The 16,385-nt window shown below is 45.2% G+C and overlaps 1 protein-coding gene across 1 annotated transcript in view; it reads right to left on the bottom strand.

Annotated features, from left to right (window-relative positions):
• Positions 1–3,661: 3,661 nt before the first annotated feature.
• Positions 3,662–16,385, bottom strand: part of Kdsr (3-ketodihydrosphingosine reductase) — a 41,470-nt gene continuing 28,746 nt past the window's right edge. The window contains exons 8-10 of the mRNA XM_004654791.2: positions 15,189–15,272; positions 11,804–11,905; positions 3,662–5,243 (exon numbers count right to left, since the gene is read on the bottom strand). Coding sequence (XP_004654848.1) covers positions 5,124–5,243; positions 11,804–11,905; positions 15,189–15,272 — 306 coding nt within the window. The 3' untranslated portion in view covers positions 3,662–5,123. The remainder of the gene's footprint in view (positions 5,244–11,803; positions 11,906–15,188; positions 15,273–16,385) is intronic.

The following is a 16,385-nucleotide window of genomic DNA, read 5'->3' on the forward strand; positions in this document are numbered from 1 at the left end:
CCTCGCTCAAGAGGCAGACGCAAGCCCTGCTCCTCACAGATGTGTGCATGACTTTAGTGAGCAAAACCTGCAATGCATTCTCCACTGACTTGTGCCTTTTCTCAACATAAGCCGTGCTGACTGAATCGTATCTACTACCAATCACAGTGCAATTTCTGTCACATTTCTCTACTAGATTATAAACTATTTGATGTCAGGGATCAGTGATCCCTGGTGTATTCCCCGCCTAAAAAAAAAAAAAAGGCACTTGACATTCAAGTCTTTGTGGCATACAGTTCGAAGGCTTTTAGCCAAAAGGCGAATGGGGTGCTGGTTTCTTTTTGATCAGGAAGATGTATACAGGTATAGCAGAGACATCAGAAGGATGAAGGAGCAGAGCTGGGGAAGGAAACATGTAATCTCCAGGAGGGTGATCACAAAATTATGCAGAATTACTCCTACTAAGCTCATTGCTGGTATTCAACAAATACTTGTGGAACGAGTCAAAACGGAGATTATAAAGTCAGGAGAGAAGAAATCAAGAAAGGATTTTTCTGGGGCTGGAGAATGACTCAGCAGTTAAGGCACTTGCCTGCAAAGCCTAACGACCCCATTCCCCAGTACCCACGTAAAACCAGATGCACAAAGTGGTGCATGCATCTGGAGTTCATTTGCAGCTGTAGGAGGTCTTGTTGTGCCCATTTGGGGCTGAAGAAATGGCTGGGCAAAGCATGATGGCCCAGGTTCAATTCCCACGTGCCCACGTAAAGCCAGATGCACAAAGTGGCCAATTTGTCTGGAATTTGTTTTGTAGGGGCAAGAAGCTCTGGCATGCCAGTTCAATCTCTCTCTCTCTCTCAAATTAATAAATGAATAAATTTATTTTTTAAAAAAATACCCTCTCCCCCACATTTCTAGAAAAAAGAAATTCTCAGATCTGTAAAGCTTGTTCCCCATTTATTTTTTGTTGTGATTCAGAAATACAAGATATGAAAATTTGGTTACAATTCTGCCACCAAAGCTCCTATGGCAAGCGGCAGGAGTTCTGAAAGGGCCAGGGGTTCTCTCGTCGGCTTAAAAATGTCCCGAGCTGTCTCGCCAAACGCACGTAAACTACAATGGCAACTATCTCCTCTTCCAAACAGCACGTCCAGTCACTCCACGAACCTACAATCCGATCAGATTCAGTCCAAACGGCACGGGACGGCCACCTGGTTCTCTTCAAAGCCGAGTTACTAAGAACTGAGGGACATGAGAAAGACACCAAGCATTTTACAGCAAAAAGCAAGGTTATTCAAAGCGGCTCCAGTGAATGACACAAGTGTAATTTGGAACGTAACACAGTAAAATTGGATACAACGTAATTCAGGGGGAAAATTAGGGTATTGTCCTCCTCTTGAAAGACAAAAAGAAACAATGCTTTGAAGTCAAACACTATGAATGAAATGCTTTCTTCATGTAAATATTACAGCTTTAAAGTTTTACCTGCAAGGTATCAATGACACATGGTTTAACAAATCCAGGCAGGTATGTCCAACTATTACAATAACTGATGTAGAGACCACCACCAACAGCATTCTAAATGTTTTCTTTTTTTTTTTTTTTTTCTCATGCAGGGTCTCCCTCTAGCCCAGGTTGACCTGGAATCCACTATGTAGTCTCAGGGCAGCCTCAAACTCACAGTGATCCTCCTACCCCTGCCTCCTGAATGCTGGGATTAAAGGTACACACCACCATCCCAGCTAACTTTTCTTTGTAACTATGCAAATTACTAAATTTTAAAACTATTGGAAAGACCAACTCTCTCTCTCTCTCTCTCTCTCTTTTTTTTAATTGTGCAGGGGATCAAACCCACGGCCACACATATCAAGGAAAGCCCTCTTCCATGGAGTCATGGGATTTCTGTCTTTGTAAACACAAGTGAGGATTGCTTTCTGTTCCTTGTCAGTGCTGGAGGACCATGAGAGAAGGTCTGAATTCATATAGCTAAATAACACTAATTTTCAAATAAACACACAAACACATTACAATAAAATAGTACAGCCCAAACCAGCAAGACAGGCGCTTCAGAACTGAAGTTCAACATTTCCACAGAACTATTATTCCAGAGCTTGGGGCATAACCCACTGGAAGAGCTCTGGCTCAGTGTGTGTTCAATTCTCAGCCAAGGTGGGGGGGAGTTAAAAAGTTGATAGTTTCCTTAACAAATGGACTGAGGGACTCTCCGTTCCCCCTCCTCTCCCCTCACCCCTGATCTTTCCAGAGCAGAAAAACATGTTGTACAAGAATTGAGCCAAAACAGTTTTCCTTGTAATATATTCACATTTTGGGTGAAGTCAGAGCTTTACAGAGTACTACCTAAATGTTTTCTCCAAACCCTTTTGTGCCAATGTGTTTCAAAGTTCATAATGGTTGGGTTTTTCAAAAGCAATTCTGAGATATATATTGGATAGCTCAAAATACTTGCAGAATGTCTGGGTGATAACGCTGATCAAACCCACTGATATATTTTCAGGTGGACTTAACAAACAGGTTCATACTATGGTATAAAGAAGAGCCACAAAGGGCTGGAGAGATGGCTTAGTGGTTAAGCGCTTGCCTGTGAAACCTAAGGACCCCTGTTTGAGATTCAATTCCCCAGGACCCACGTTAGCCAGGTGCACAAGGGGGTGCACGCATCTGGAGTTTGTTTGCAGTGGCTGGAGGCCCTGGCGCGCCCATTCTCTCTCTCTCTCTCTCTCTCTCTCTCTCTCTCTCTCTCTCTCTGCTTCTTTCTCTGTCTGTTGCTCTCAAATAAGTAAATAAAATTAAAAAAAAAAAAAAAGAAGAGCCACAATGCTCTCACATCAGTTTAAGCTTTTCTAACGAACGAAGGATGGAACCGACTTTAGAGAAACACTCCATTCTAAACGTTTTGGAGTAAGCAAGTTGGGATGGGTGGCTTTGACATCTCTCGACAAAAAGGCATCCTGATCTCTGCAAATCTGCTCTTACACCTGCATGTAAACTGAATTTGGGACACTGTCCCCTGCCACCAAACACTTGCTCAGATAGTAGATTACCTGTAGTAGCAATTCTCTCACTGAGGATCGTTAAAAAATATATATATATATACCAAAATTACTGCTAAATAGTTAATTTTATTAGGTCAGGCACCATCTTGTTCTAGATTTTAATACGGACCGGTGGTAGAAGGTGCCAGCAGCATTGAAGGGACATTTATAAGAAGGAGACAGGAAAATATCCAGATACCAACGTAATTGATTCTGGTGAACTGGAAACATACAGCCGCTCTTCCATATTGGCATCTGCACAAGGGGACCCCACACAACCTGCTAACCTGTTTGGGTCAGCCTGGAAGAGGAGTCCTCGGACCACTGCGGTATCACCCCCCCCACTTCTCTTCAGAGTCGAAATCACTCCAAGAAACGTGTGTGCTCAAGAACCAGATGCCTTCTGCTACCAGCAGCTAAGATCCGCCTTCCTCGGGTCGTTAAGTATCCTACAAACCAATCTCAGTCACTCTGAAGTCAAGAGCTCCAAAAACGCCAAGGCTAAATAAAATAAAATAAAGTGCCTCGCTTGCTGCATGTGGTGGTGCACAGTTGAAATCTCAGCATTCGGGGGCCCGCGGCAGAAGGATGATGAGTTCAGGCCAGCCTAGATCACCAAGATTCTGTCCCATATAAATAATAATAATTTCTAAGTATTTGGTTGCTTTTGCTCTTATTTATCTAGTTCCACATTTTGAAAGTTTTTTTTTTCTTAAAAGTCAAGGTCTTTTCCCACTGGGATGGACTGGAATGCGCTCGTGGACATGCCAGAAACAGGGGTAAAATGAGAAGAGGAAGGTAGTCGTCATTCTGGGTTCGAGGAGAAGGAACGACGGACAGGAAACAACAGAGGATGCTAGCTGCGACTCATCATAGGCACTTGGTGTGGAGATCCATGGAACGAAACCCGCAACCTGGAAAGCACATTCCCAGGAAAGGAGGGCTTCCAGGCCCGGCCAGCACAGTTAGACAGGCGAGTTCCCTCCCACTTGGCATGAAAGCACTGCTGCGGTCCGCGTCCGAGGACCGATCCTCCGGATTCCAGCACGAGGATTGGCCAAAACGCACCACGCGTTTCTTTCCTGACAAGTGAAACTGGGAAATAGACAATCATTGTCAGCCTTTCCTAAGAGCTACATGTGTGCTACTAGTATAAGAAGGACACACTTTGTAGTGTTGTTTGTCTGTTTTAATGAATTCAAGAACTGAATTTAAAAAGTCAAGTCCAAAAAAAATCTTAGCTGGTCTTCATCTTAAAGTAGGACAGCAGGAGAAGCAAACTCGGGAGGGGAGGGAGAGGACGATCCTGCAGCAGACACGGCAGGGGAGGGGAACTGAGGGTTTCGGGGCACCGCGGCTATTGAAGACACCGTGATCCTGGGAGCGTCCGTGACTTCCACTTCTCTTCGCAGAGCACGTAAGGAGGCTGCTTCCCCGGCCCGAGCGTTAGCCTCCAGGACCGCTCGCCTCCGGCCCTGCCCCTGGACTGGTCTCTCTCATCCCCCTTGGTAGCGTAATGGGATCAAAGAGAGAGATGTCAAGGGTTTTCACCAGCAGTAGAGGTTCCTGAACATGACACCAAGACGTTGGTGACATTCAGACTGAAAACAAAGCAAAAAGGAAACAAACAGAAAGACACCAAAAACTGCCTTTTGTGGAAAGTTTAGAATAAAATAAAATAAAAAACCTCTCCAAACTTTTTTTGTGCCACAAAGTACATTTCTGAATTAGATCTCTAGGGCAAAGGGGTAGGGAGAGTAAGTACCCCCCCCAAAAAAAAATCAAATTACCATTCTGGAAGTCTGTCTTTTTACCCTGTTTACCATCTAAGAGTTCTCACACTACCACCGTTTCACCTCAGAGCCCAGAAAATCAAAAGGTCTGCCACTGTGTATTTGCATAGTATTCCTAACATTGTCTGGACTTGAATTTCTACCCCTTTGCTTACAGCCGCGTTTCTGCAGGGCACTGGTCCAATCTCACACACTCAAAAAACAAGACAAGAATCTGTAGGCCAAAAAAATCGGGTCCCACTGTAGCAGCAAGCTCTTCACGTGATTCAGAAACCGTCTCTTGTCTGAGGGGTAAGAATTAGGCAGTTTTATCAACAATGCCAGCTTTTTCTCTCTGAGCCTTGCAGCGACGGACTATGTTGTCGAAACTTCCAAGGTAAAACAGTGCAATGATGCGGAAAAGGCCCATGGTAACGACCTGGAAAGCAAAGGGACTGGTCAGCTCATCTGGCCGTGCAGTGCAGTAGTCTGTTTCAAGTATTTTTTAAAATATTCTTTTCATAAAACCGGGGTAGTTATGAGCCCTAGGGGTGTAACAACTGCTGATGTCTGGATAAATGTATATACTATGCTTATCAAATGGTCCAGTAAATACTTCTCTTAATATTCATACCCTTATATTAATGCTACTCTCACTTTGGGTAGAGAATCTTCTCTTTTCAGATGGCAGTGATCTTGGGACAACTCAGAGGTATCATGGTGCTGGAAAGAAGTGACTGGAGTACTGAGTAACATCTTGATCACACATTCCAAGGCTCAGGGTCTAATGCAGAAGAGGTGGCAGAAAGAATATAAGAGCCAAAGGAAGGGTAGGGCTCCATAAAATGGCCTGGATATCCACGACCTCACAGTGCCTGACACTACCTACACAAGACCATCATAAGAGGAGTAAAAGATCATGACATCAAAATAAAAGAGAGACTGATTGAGATGGGGAGGGGATATGCTGGAGAATAGAATTTCAAAGGGGAGAGTGGGGGGAGGGAGGGTATTACCATGGGATATTTTTTATAATCATGGAAAATGTTAATAAAAATTGAGAAGAAAAAAACATTCTTTTCATTTTATTTATTTATTACAGACAGAGAGAGGAGGGGAGAGAGAGAGAAAGGGTGAGAATGGGTGCGCCAGGGCCTCTGGCCACTGCAAACAAACTCCAGACGCATGCGCCACCTTCTGCATCTGGCTTACGTGGGACATGGAGAATCGAACCTGGGTCCTTAGGCTTTGCAGGCAAGCACCTTAACCGCTAAGCCATCTCTCCAGCCCCATTTCAAGTATTTGGGTCTCTAGTAGACAGTTTTTGGGACACATCTAGTCTACTCTGAAAATACATGTAATGAAAACTCCAAATGTCAGTCCGTTCTGAGGGCAGACTGTGGTCTGCTCTGCTCCACTGAGCAACACTGAGCCTGCCTGAGAGATAGCAATATTTGTCCAAATGAGTAAATTCCAAATAAGCATTCTTTTAAAAAATACTTTATTTATTTGACAGGGCAGGGAGCAGACAGAGAGAGAATACAGGTGTCCAGGGCCTCTAGTCACTGCAAACTCCAAACACATGCACCACTTTGTACACCTGGCTTTATGTGGAGAATCGAACCCAGGACCACAGACTCTGCAGGCAAGCAAGTTAACCATTGAGCCACCTCTCCAGCCCCCCAAACAGGCATTCTAAACACAATGTTATTAATAGCTATGGAAGAGAGCCATTCCAGCATTCCAAGTAGCCAAGCTACAATCGAGGCTTCTTTGGCTAAGATTTATTTTCTGACCAGTGAGCTCAAATACCAAGTACTGAGAGTAATGGGCAACAAAGATAATATCCCTGTCGTCTCTGAGCTTATTTATTTATTGAGACAGGTGAGACAGGTCTCACTTCATTGCCTAGGCTGGTCTTGAACTCCTGGACTCAAGTATTCCTTCAGTGTCAGCCTCCCAAGTAGCTGCCACTATAGGAAGGGCTGGCCCCTGGCTAGAGTTTACTTCTTAAACGGAAAGACAATGAATCAAAAGGTAATCATGAGGTAATTAACCATAGCCACTCACCCTTTCCACTAACAGATTCTCACCAAAGCAACTTCCAGTGGGATCAAGAAAAGTTGCCCAATTTTACATAATGCAAGGTCTCAAAAATTTCACCTCCCAAGTACCCAGAAAAAAAAAAAAAAAAACAAGGTTAAAAAAAAGTGAGGGGGTCTCCAAGGAGACAGACTCTGTCATGTGATTCAGGAAGCAAGAGATCCCACCAAAGGAGGGGCAAAACTATATCCCGGAACCACCAAGAAGTGAGAGGGAATCCTGGTACCAGCTATGCCAGCCCCGTGGTGACCAGCAGGTCCCAGGCTCCTCAGGAATTCTTTCCTAAAGATGGACTGTCCCAAGCCCTGGTGTTCCTAACACCCTGACAGAGTTCACTAAAGCCAGCACAACACAGAATTTAACAGTAAATGAACACCACGCAGAGAAAGGCTGAAGATAATTTGAAAGAAAATAAAAAGGTTTTTTGTTTTGCTTTGGTTTTGCTTTTTCCAGGTAAGGTCTCGCTCTAGCCCAGGCTGACCTGACATTCACTATGTAGTCTCAGGGTGGCCTCGAACATATGGTGAACCTCCTACCTCTGCCTCCCGAGCACTGGGATTAAAGGCATCTGCCACCATGCTCGGCCTAGAGAAGGCTTTTAAAATATATTTCATATATTTATTTATGAAAGAGAGAGAGAATGAACGCACCAGGCCCTCCAGCCACTGCAAATGAAGTCCGGATGCATGCGCCCCCAGTCTATTATTTCATTATTATCTGGCTTACATGGGTCCTGGAGAATAGAGCCTGGATCCTTTGGCTTTGTAGGCAAACGCCTTAACCGCTAAGCCATCTCTCCAGCCCCCAAAAGATTTTTTTTTTTTAAAGAAAAGGGAAAAAACTCAGGTGACATTCAGCTGTTAAAAACACTTTAAAAAGTCACAAAACTTATCTTTTCAAATATGGACCTAAGCTGCACGACCAGACAATTCACGCGGCACAATGAGGGTGGGAAGAGGCGGCACGCAGAAAAGCCAGGGAGAAGGCGAGGACAGGAAGAACCAACCAAGAAATGCAGGTGACAGAAAGCAAGCGGCAAGGCAGCTTAGAGGTGACGGACCCTAATGGCCTGGCTAAGTGCAGGGATCATCCTTGGGCCTGCAGGGGAGAATCGAGGTCATTACAGTTTGCTACAGGTCAGAGACGTCAGAAGGGTCTGGCCTCTCCTTATCTCTGTCCCTGAGGGAGTTATTCCACTCCCTTCTGAGAAGACTGCCCTTTCCAAAAATCCTGACCCCAGACACTGGATATCAAGACTAACTGGTTAACCCAGCTTCCCATTCAAAGGGATCATAAAAACAGAGCAAAGCAAAACAAAACAAAAAAACTCCAAAACACTTTGTAGGCTGGAGAGATGGCTCAGTGGTTAAAGGTGCTTGCTTGCAAAGCCTGATGTCTCAAATTCAATTCCCCAGTACCAGGTAAAACCAGATGCATAAAGGGCCACATGCATCTGGAGTTCGTTTGCAGCGGCAGGAGACCCTGTGTGTCCATTTAGTCTCAGTCTCTCCTCCTTCCCTTTCTCTCTCCCCTTGTGTTGTCTCTCTGCTTGCAAATGAATAAATAAAAAATATTTTAAACATTGAACAAATCAAACTTGAGGCTTGGGGTGGGCTTCTCAAACCCCTTCTTGCCTCCCTAGGCAAGAGCTCTGCCTTGCTTCCTCCTCTTAAGTTTGGGACTCCCCAAACCCTATTTTGCCTCCTTGGGCAACACCTATGTCTTCCTTCAGTCTCCCTTCACTTAGAGCTCTCCCTCTAAAGCTCTATGCTATAATAAAATCTTTCTGAACCGTATCCTCTGGTCTGTGGACTTCACTCCTCAAATTCATAAGACTCTGAGAATAAATATATTGGTATATTGTCAAGGAACCCCCAAATTCCTGCATCAGCAGTGCAGTGGGTGTGCAGAGATGTGGGAGTGCCGTCTTCAGAGAGCGGGCTAGTCCGGAGAGGCTCCAATAAAGTAACAGGGTGACAGCCTCAAAGACCGGTGCAGAAGGTGACTGCAAGAGGGTTTCCTGCAGTGGCTGTTGAGGGTTCAGGGCTAAAGAGAAATGTCTGTAGCAAACCCCCTCCAAGGCTCAGGGAACACTGCAGAAGAGGTGGTGGAAAGAGCCAGAGGCTGGGAAGGAGAGCCTTAAAACATAAAGCGGAGGGCTGGGGGATGGCCCAGTGGTTAAAGGTGCTTCTTTGCAAAGGCTACCAGCTCAGGCGTGCACGTGCTTAGGGTTCTTTTAGAGCAGAAAGAGGCTCTGGTGCACCCATTCTCCTTCTCTTTCTCCCTCCCTCCCTCTCTCATTTCTCTCTGCTTGCAAATAAATAAAAATATCAAAACAGGAAGTAGCCATTATATTCATGACTCGACAGAGACTGTCACTACCTGCACAAGACCTGAACCACACCGGACACGTCAACATTCTGCCATGGGTGGCGGTGGAGTGGGGGCGGGGGCGGGAGACAGTATGAAAGCAGAAGAGTCTACTTCTAAAAAGAAGGGATTCGGTGAGAAAGAGAGGGGAGAGGGACCAAGGAAGGTAATGGGAAGGGATTATGATCAAAACACATTATATACATGTCTAAAAACTGGCAATTAAAGCTGGATGTGGTGGCGCACACCTTTAATCTCAGAACTCAGGAAGCAGAGGTAGGAGGATCACAGTTGAGTCCAAGGCCAGCCTGAGACTACACAGTGAATTCCATCCAGGTCAGCCTAACTCAAAATAAATAAATAAATAAATAAAAGTTGAGGGCTGGAGAGATGGCTTAGCAGTTAAGGTGCTTGTGTGTGAAGCCTAAGGACCCAGGTTCCATTCCCCAGTACCCAGTTAAGGGAGATGCACAAGGCAGTGCATGCCTCTGGAATTCGTTTGTGGTGGCTGGAGGGCCCGGTGCACCCATTCTTTCTCTATCTACCTCTTTTCTCTCTCTCTCTCTCTCAAAAAAAAAAAAAAAATGTTAAAGAGAATCCATCCAGAGATCAGAAAGGGATGAAAAAACAATGTCCCAAAGGGGAACTTTAGGGAGTGACGCTATTGGCCCGACCCTGTGGCAGAGGACCAGATGCTACACACGTGTTGCAGGCCACAGACAAGCACGACAGCAAGAGCAGCCAAGCACAGGCAGGCCCAGCTGATGAATGTGTCAGCATAAGCTATCGGCAGAAACGAGGGTCCACGCTAACTGGGGTGTCAGTAACAATGCGGACCGTGGTGCTTGACGTGGATAACATAGGGACTCTGTGCTTTCCAGTAAGGTTGCTGCAAACCAAAAAGCAACAACCAGTCTATTATTTCAAAACAAAGCAATAGGGCTAGAGGGCTGGCTCGGAGGCTAAGAAAGCTTTCTTGCAATGCCAGCTAGTCTGAGTTCAACTCCTTAGTACCCACATAAAGCCAGACATGAAAAGTGGCACAAGTGTCTGGTGTTTCTTCAGAGCAAGAGACTCTGGTGTACACACACACACACGCACATAAATAAAAAGCAACAGCAAAACTAATGGAGCTAACCCTCAGGAAAAGCATTTACAGGGCATAAGAGATGGCTCAGTAGTTCAAGGTACTTGCTTGCAAAGCCTGAGGGTCCAATAACCACAAAGTGGCACATACGTCTGGAGTTCATTAGAGGCAAGAGGCCCTGCCGTCCCCGTGCCCATTCTCTCTTTCTCTCTCTGTAACCCCGTGCCCATTCTCTCTTTCTCTCTCTGTAAATTAATACTAGCATTGGAAACAGAAAAGCGCTGATGATGCAGGCTAACACAGAGCTGAAGTAGGGACAGGTTCTGCACACACCTGGGAAAGGAGACGTGGGGATAACGGACACAGAAAGCATTCTAGAAAGAACGGGGGGAACAGAAAGACTGGCAGCTTGGTCAGCTTGTGCCATGAGTTGGAATTTCATCTTTGCTCAGTGGTCCTGGGGATATTTCAAAGGGAGAAGAAGAGAGGCTTAAGAAAAGCCCTCCGGAAAAGAGGCCAGGAAGTCATCTGCTGTCCCCGCCGACTTCCGTTATCAAACACCCATGACTGCACCTCGCCTCTGCTATAGCTTTAACCACGCTCGATACCACCACCCACCACCCACCGTCTCTCCCACTGCCCCGCAAACACCCTGAGGCTAGCGAGCCCCTTACCCCAACTCTCCGGGCTCTAGCACCTGCATCGAGGAGCCATAAACTTTATCACATCCTGGGTAAAACTATAAGCGTCATAAAGGTGAGGCAGCCCTAATCCGTGATTTATGTCTTCTTCGGCATAACGATTGGATTGGTGACTAAATATACCTCGAAAAGGGTTGCCAATCTTTTATCTCCTTATCTACAGACAAAGCTGTCTACCTAAGCTACTCTAGACAAAGACATTCATGGTCACCCACCCTGGAACGCAGGCGAGCATTCCGAAAACCCAGAGGGAACGTCATCTGCCTGCAGAGCCCAGCCTTTAACTTCCCGGCCTGCAACCCTTTAGCTACGTTCTTGGCCAACTCCTATCTACTTATTGCTGGCAGAGAAAGAGAGAAATTTCATTCTTCCATTTTTTTTCAAAAAAAATTTAATTATTTATTTGAAAGAAAGGGGGAGAGAAGAGAGAAAGAGGCAGAGAGAGAGAGAGAGAGCAAACACACATGTCCGGGCCACTAGCCACCGCCAGTGAACTGCACACTCATGCACCCTGTTGTGCATCTGGCTTGACATGGCTCCTGGGGAATCAAACCTGGGTCCTCGGGCTTTGCAGGCGAGCACTTTAACCACTAAGTCATCTCTCCAGCCCCCAAACTTCATTCTGAAATGAAGTTACCTAATCTCCTCTTAGCCTTTTCCTGAAGAAGTCTAAGAAGACAGTTCTTGTCTCGCCCATCCGTCCATCTACCACCTGCCCACTGGCCAAGGGGAGCTCACCTGCTGGAGTCCCTCGGTGATGGAGGTGACCGGGGTCATCCCACAGGTCAGGCAGGAGAGCATGTAGCCATCGGAGCCAATGGAGCTGTTAAAATTCCCTTGCTGAAAGAGAAGCAGGAGAAAATGCAACACCTAAATATCTGTTTAATTTTTTTAAGTGTGTTTTACTTTAAAATGTCCTTGAAAAAGCAGAAGCTCTGATTCTTTGATTAAGTCACAACCCTTGCTGACCCGCCTTCTCAATACAAAAGGTCCCTCTTGTTCTCAGCTTAAGTTATCTGTAGTCAAACCAAAGTCTGGAAAGCTAAATGGAAAATTCCAGAAGTGAACTATTCATGTCTTAAATTGCATGCTGTTCTGGGTAGCACAATGATATATCATACTGTCCAGCTCTGTTCTATCAGAACACGAGCCATTCCTTTCTTTGTTCAGTGTACCCAAATGCTCAGTCCGTAAGTGAAACGTTCTCACTGGAAGGTATCCATGAGAAGGTACAGTACATATAGGGTTCAGTAGCATCCAGAGTTCCAGGCATCCATGGGGGGTCTTGGACCATCATCACCCCAGAGAATAAGGGAGAGGGGGGGCAGCTGTGCTTTATGCCACAAATTCAAATGGAGTCCTTCTGTTTAATTGGGTGTCTCGAAGAAAAGCCCTTGTGGACCGTTCAAAGCTGTGAAATACCCGTTAGCTGGCACCCTACAGCTGCCAGAGCTTGGGCACATGGCAGACTCATGATGAATGACTGCAGAGAGGCCGCTGCGTGGAGAAAAAGAAGCTGATGGGTTTGTGGGCACTGATAACATCTGAGCTTTTAAGGAAAAATTAAGATCTATGAACACTTGTATTCACCAGCATGAGACTATGGATCCCAATACATGGTTTCATGGTAAGCTCAGCAGTGACATTTGACAAATAGGACATTCATTTCATAAGCCAACGATCCCATATTTTCCACATGACTTAGTGCATGCTACAAAATGATGAATGGGTAAAAGGTCTATTCAGAGTACGAGAGAGGCCGGTGCACTTTAATAATGTCACACAGAACAAAATGTTCATTGATGTGCTTTCTAAATTCAGCACTGCAACCAACCTTTAAGAAACCACCATTCATCAAGTTTGAGTTTAATATCAAAAAAGAAAATAAAGGCTGGAGAGATGGCTTAGTGGTTAAGGCACTTGTTTGTGAAGCCTAAGGACCCAGGTTCGATTCCCCAGTATCCATATAAGCCAGATGCACAAGGTGGCACGTGTGTCTGGGGGTGCAGTGGCTAGAGGCCCTGGCATGTCATTTCTCTCCCGCTCACTCATAAAAAAGAGAAAAGAAAAAGAAAATGATGTTCATAATTGTGTGAAAAGTCTAATAAAATACTTTTCTCTCTCCCAACTATGTACCTGTGTAAAGTTGGATGTTCTTTGTTTTATTTTTGAGAGACAGAGAGAAAGAGAAAGAGAGAAAACGGGTGCACCAGGACCTTCAGCCTTCTGCAAACTAACTACAGACACATGCTTTCCCTTGTATGCCTGTGAGACATTATGCATTTGCATCACTGTGTGTCTGGCTATGTGGGACCTGGAGATTTAAACATGAGTTCTTAGGCTTTGCTGGTAAGCACCTTAACCACTAAGCCATCTCTCCAACCCTGGATTTTCTGTAAATGGTTCCATCAAAAGAACAGATTCCCCAAAGGCACACATGAGAATCTAAGCGATTTCTGTTACTGCCAGCCCTGAAATGGCTCGTGACAGGAGCAAGACCAAGGCCCAACGCACCCTAGACCAACGCTCTGCCACTGAGCTATGCTCCCCAGTCTCCAAAAAGATCTTTAAAATTATTCCATAATTTTTATTATTTTTAAATTTTTTTGGTTTTTCAAGGTAGGGTCTCACTCTGGTCCAGGCTGACCAGGAATTAACTTCTGTCATCTCAGGGTGGCCTTGAACTCATGGCAATCCTCTGCCTCCCGAGTGCTGGGATTAAAGGCATGGGCCACCATGCCCGGCTAAAACTATACCATAAATTTTTAACATGGAAAGCATTGAGAAATATAGACTACATAATAAAGTTGTCTGGGCTAGCCAATAATTCATAGGTATAATGTGGTCACCAGAAAAAAAAATCTGAAAGACACCTCAGATGATTCTTGTCAAAATGGGAGGAGCAATCGGGGATGATCAAATACCTTGAAGATGGGCTGAGGAGAGCTCAGTGGTTTACTCACAAAGCCTGCCAGCCAGAGTTAAAGTGGTGCATGCACCTGGAGTTTGTTTGCACTGGCAAGGGGCCCTGGCACGTCTATACATGCATACTCTCTCTCTTACACACACAAATAAAAATATTTTAAAAAATAGCTGGGCATGATGGTGCCTCTACATTAATCCCAGCACTCGGGAAGCAGTGGTAGGAAGATCACTGTGAGTATGAGGCTAGCCTGAGATTACACAGAGAATTCCAGGTCATCCTGGGCTAGAGTGAGACCCTACTTCAAAAAACAAAGCAAAACAAAAAATAAATAAATAAATAAATAAAAAAAACTAAAAAGGGGCTGGAAAGACTGCTCAGAGGTTAAAGCATTTGCCTGTAAAGCCTAATGACCCAGGTTTGAGACTCCATTCATATTCTTTCTCTCCCTCTCTCTCTGCTCCCCCACCCCACTGTCTCTCTGCACGCAAATAAATAACTAAACAAAAATTTTTTTTTTTAATTTTTATTTATTTATTTGAGAGCAACAGACACAGAGAGAAAGACAGATAGAGGGAGAGAGAGAGAATGGGCGTGCCAGGGCTTCCAGCCTCTGCAAACGAACTCCAGACGCGTGCACCCCCTTGTGCATCTGGCTAACATGGGACCTGGGGAACCGAGCCTCGAACCAGGGTCCTTAGGCTTCACAGGCAAGCGCTTAACCACTAAGCCATCTCTCCAGCCCAAATTTTTTTTTTAATAAAGAAAGAAAGCTGGAGAAACGGCTTAGCAGTTAAAGTGCATGCCTGCAAAGCTAAAGAACCCAGGTTCAATTCTCCAGGGCCCATGTAAACCAGATGCACAAGGTGGCGCATGCATCTGGCATTCATTTGCAGTGGCTGAAGGCCAAGGCATACCCATTCTTCCTCTCTCTATATATGTTCCTCTTTCTCTCTCTCTCTCAAAAAATAAAATAAAATTTAAAAATAATAACAGTGTGAGCCACTATACCTTGCTTTTTTTAATAATAAAAAAAAGAAAGGTAGAGACAAATGGTAGACGTGATGAACTGTACAAAAAGCAGCAGTAAATTCTGCTTTTAAATAAGTCCCTAAGTATCTTTCCAAAGTGCATTATTACTATGAAAAGTACAGAAAGCATAACCTGGAAAAGTACAGAAACAAAAAGGAAGTTACTTACGATGGCATCTTTAACAATTTGTTTGGCCACTTGTTCTGGCTTGCAAACACCTGTGGTCTCTGAAATAAGTCGAGTCTCCAAAGGCTAAAAGGGAAAAAAATGTGCACATCAACGCCCATTAAAAGTAAATAAGGGGTCGTGAGGCAGAGGTAGGAAGATCACCGTGAGTTTTGAGGCCACCCTGAGACCACATAGTGAATTCCAGGTCAGCCTGAGCTAGCTTGAGACCCAGCCATGAAAAAGCAACAACAACAAAAAATAAGTAAGGGGGTCTGGAGGGATGGCTTAGCAGTTAAGGTGCTTGCCTGCAAAGCCTAAGGACCTGGGTTCAATTCCCCAGAATCCATGTAAGCCAGATGCACATAGTAGCACACACATCTGCAGTTCGTTTGTGGTGACTAGAAGCCCTGACATGCCCATTCTCTCTCTTTCTCTCTCTAGTAAATAAATAAAATTAAAATTAAAAAAAATTAAGGCTTCTGGTTATGGTGGCACATGCCTTTAATCCCAACACTGGAGAGGCAGAAATAGGAGGATCACCTTGAGTTCCATGCCACCCTGAAACTACAAAGTGAATTCCAGGTGAGTGAGACCCTACCTTGAAAAGCTAAAAGGAAAAAGAAAAAAAAATAAGTCTTATGGCTCCCAACTTACACGTAATTCTGATTTTTCTACCTTTATTTTGGTTTTTCGAGGTAGGGTCTCACTCTAGCCCAAACTGACCTGGAATTCACTCTCTAGCCTCAGGGTAGCCTTGAACTCACTGCGATCCTCCTACCTGTGCCTCCCAAGTGCTGGGATTAAAGGCGTGCGTCACCACTCCTGGCTCCTGACTTATTACCTCTCAAGGAGTAAGGCCCGACTGGATTGCAAGTCCATCTCCGTGTGGTTTGGACGGAGCACTCATTCTCCTCTGCTAACTGAAGACAAGGAAGCCCACCGTTCCGTGGAGCCCAGCACAGCCTGCGCGCCGGCCAGGCTTTCCAAGCTGTCGTGGGAACACACTGGTGGGTACCATTATGGAAGAATCCACTTGCCTGGTGGTGTGGACAGAGGCTGGACCTCTGTCCTGAGCAAACCTCTCTCAGGACAGTATTCCCACTCTGCCCAACACCCCCCCGGAAATGACTGAGGCCGGGTCAGGCTCAACCCAGGCCCTGTGAAGGGCCACTAGCAGTGTCTTAAATGTCCAATGGA

Source organism: Jaculus jaculus, chromosome 15 (assembly GCF_020740685.1).
Source record: "Jaculus jaculus isolate mJacJac1 chromosome 15, mJacJac1.mat.Y.cur, whole genome shotgun sequence".
In the NCBI taxonomy this organism is placed as follows: domain Eukaryota; kingdom Metazoa; phylum Chordata; class Mammalia; order Rodentia; family Dipodidae; genus Jaculus; species Jaculus jaculus.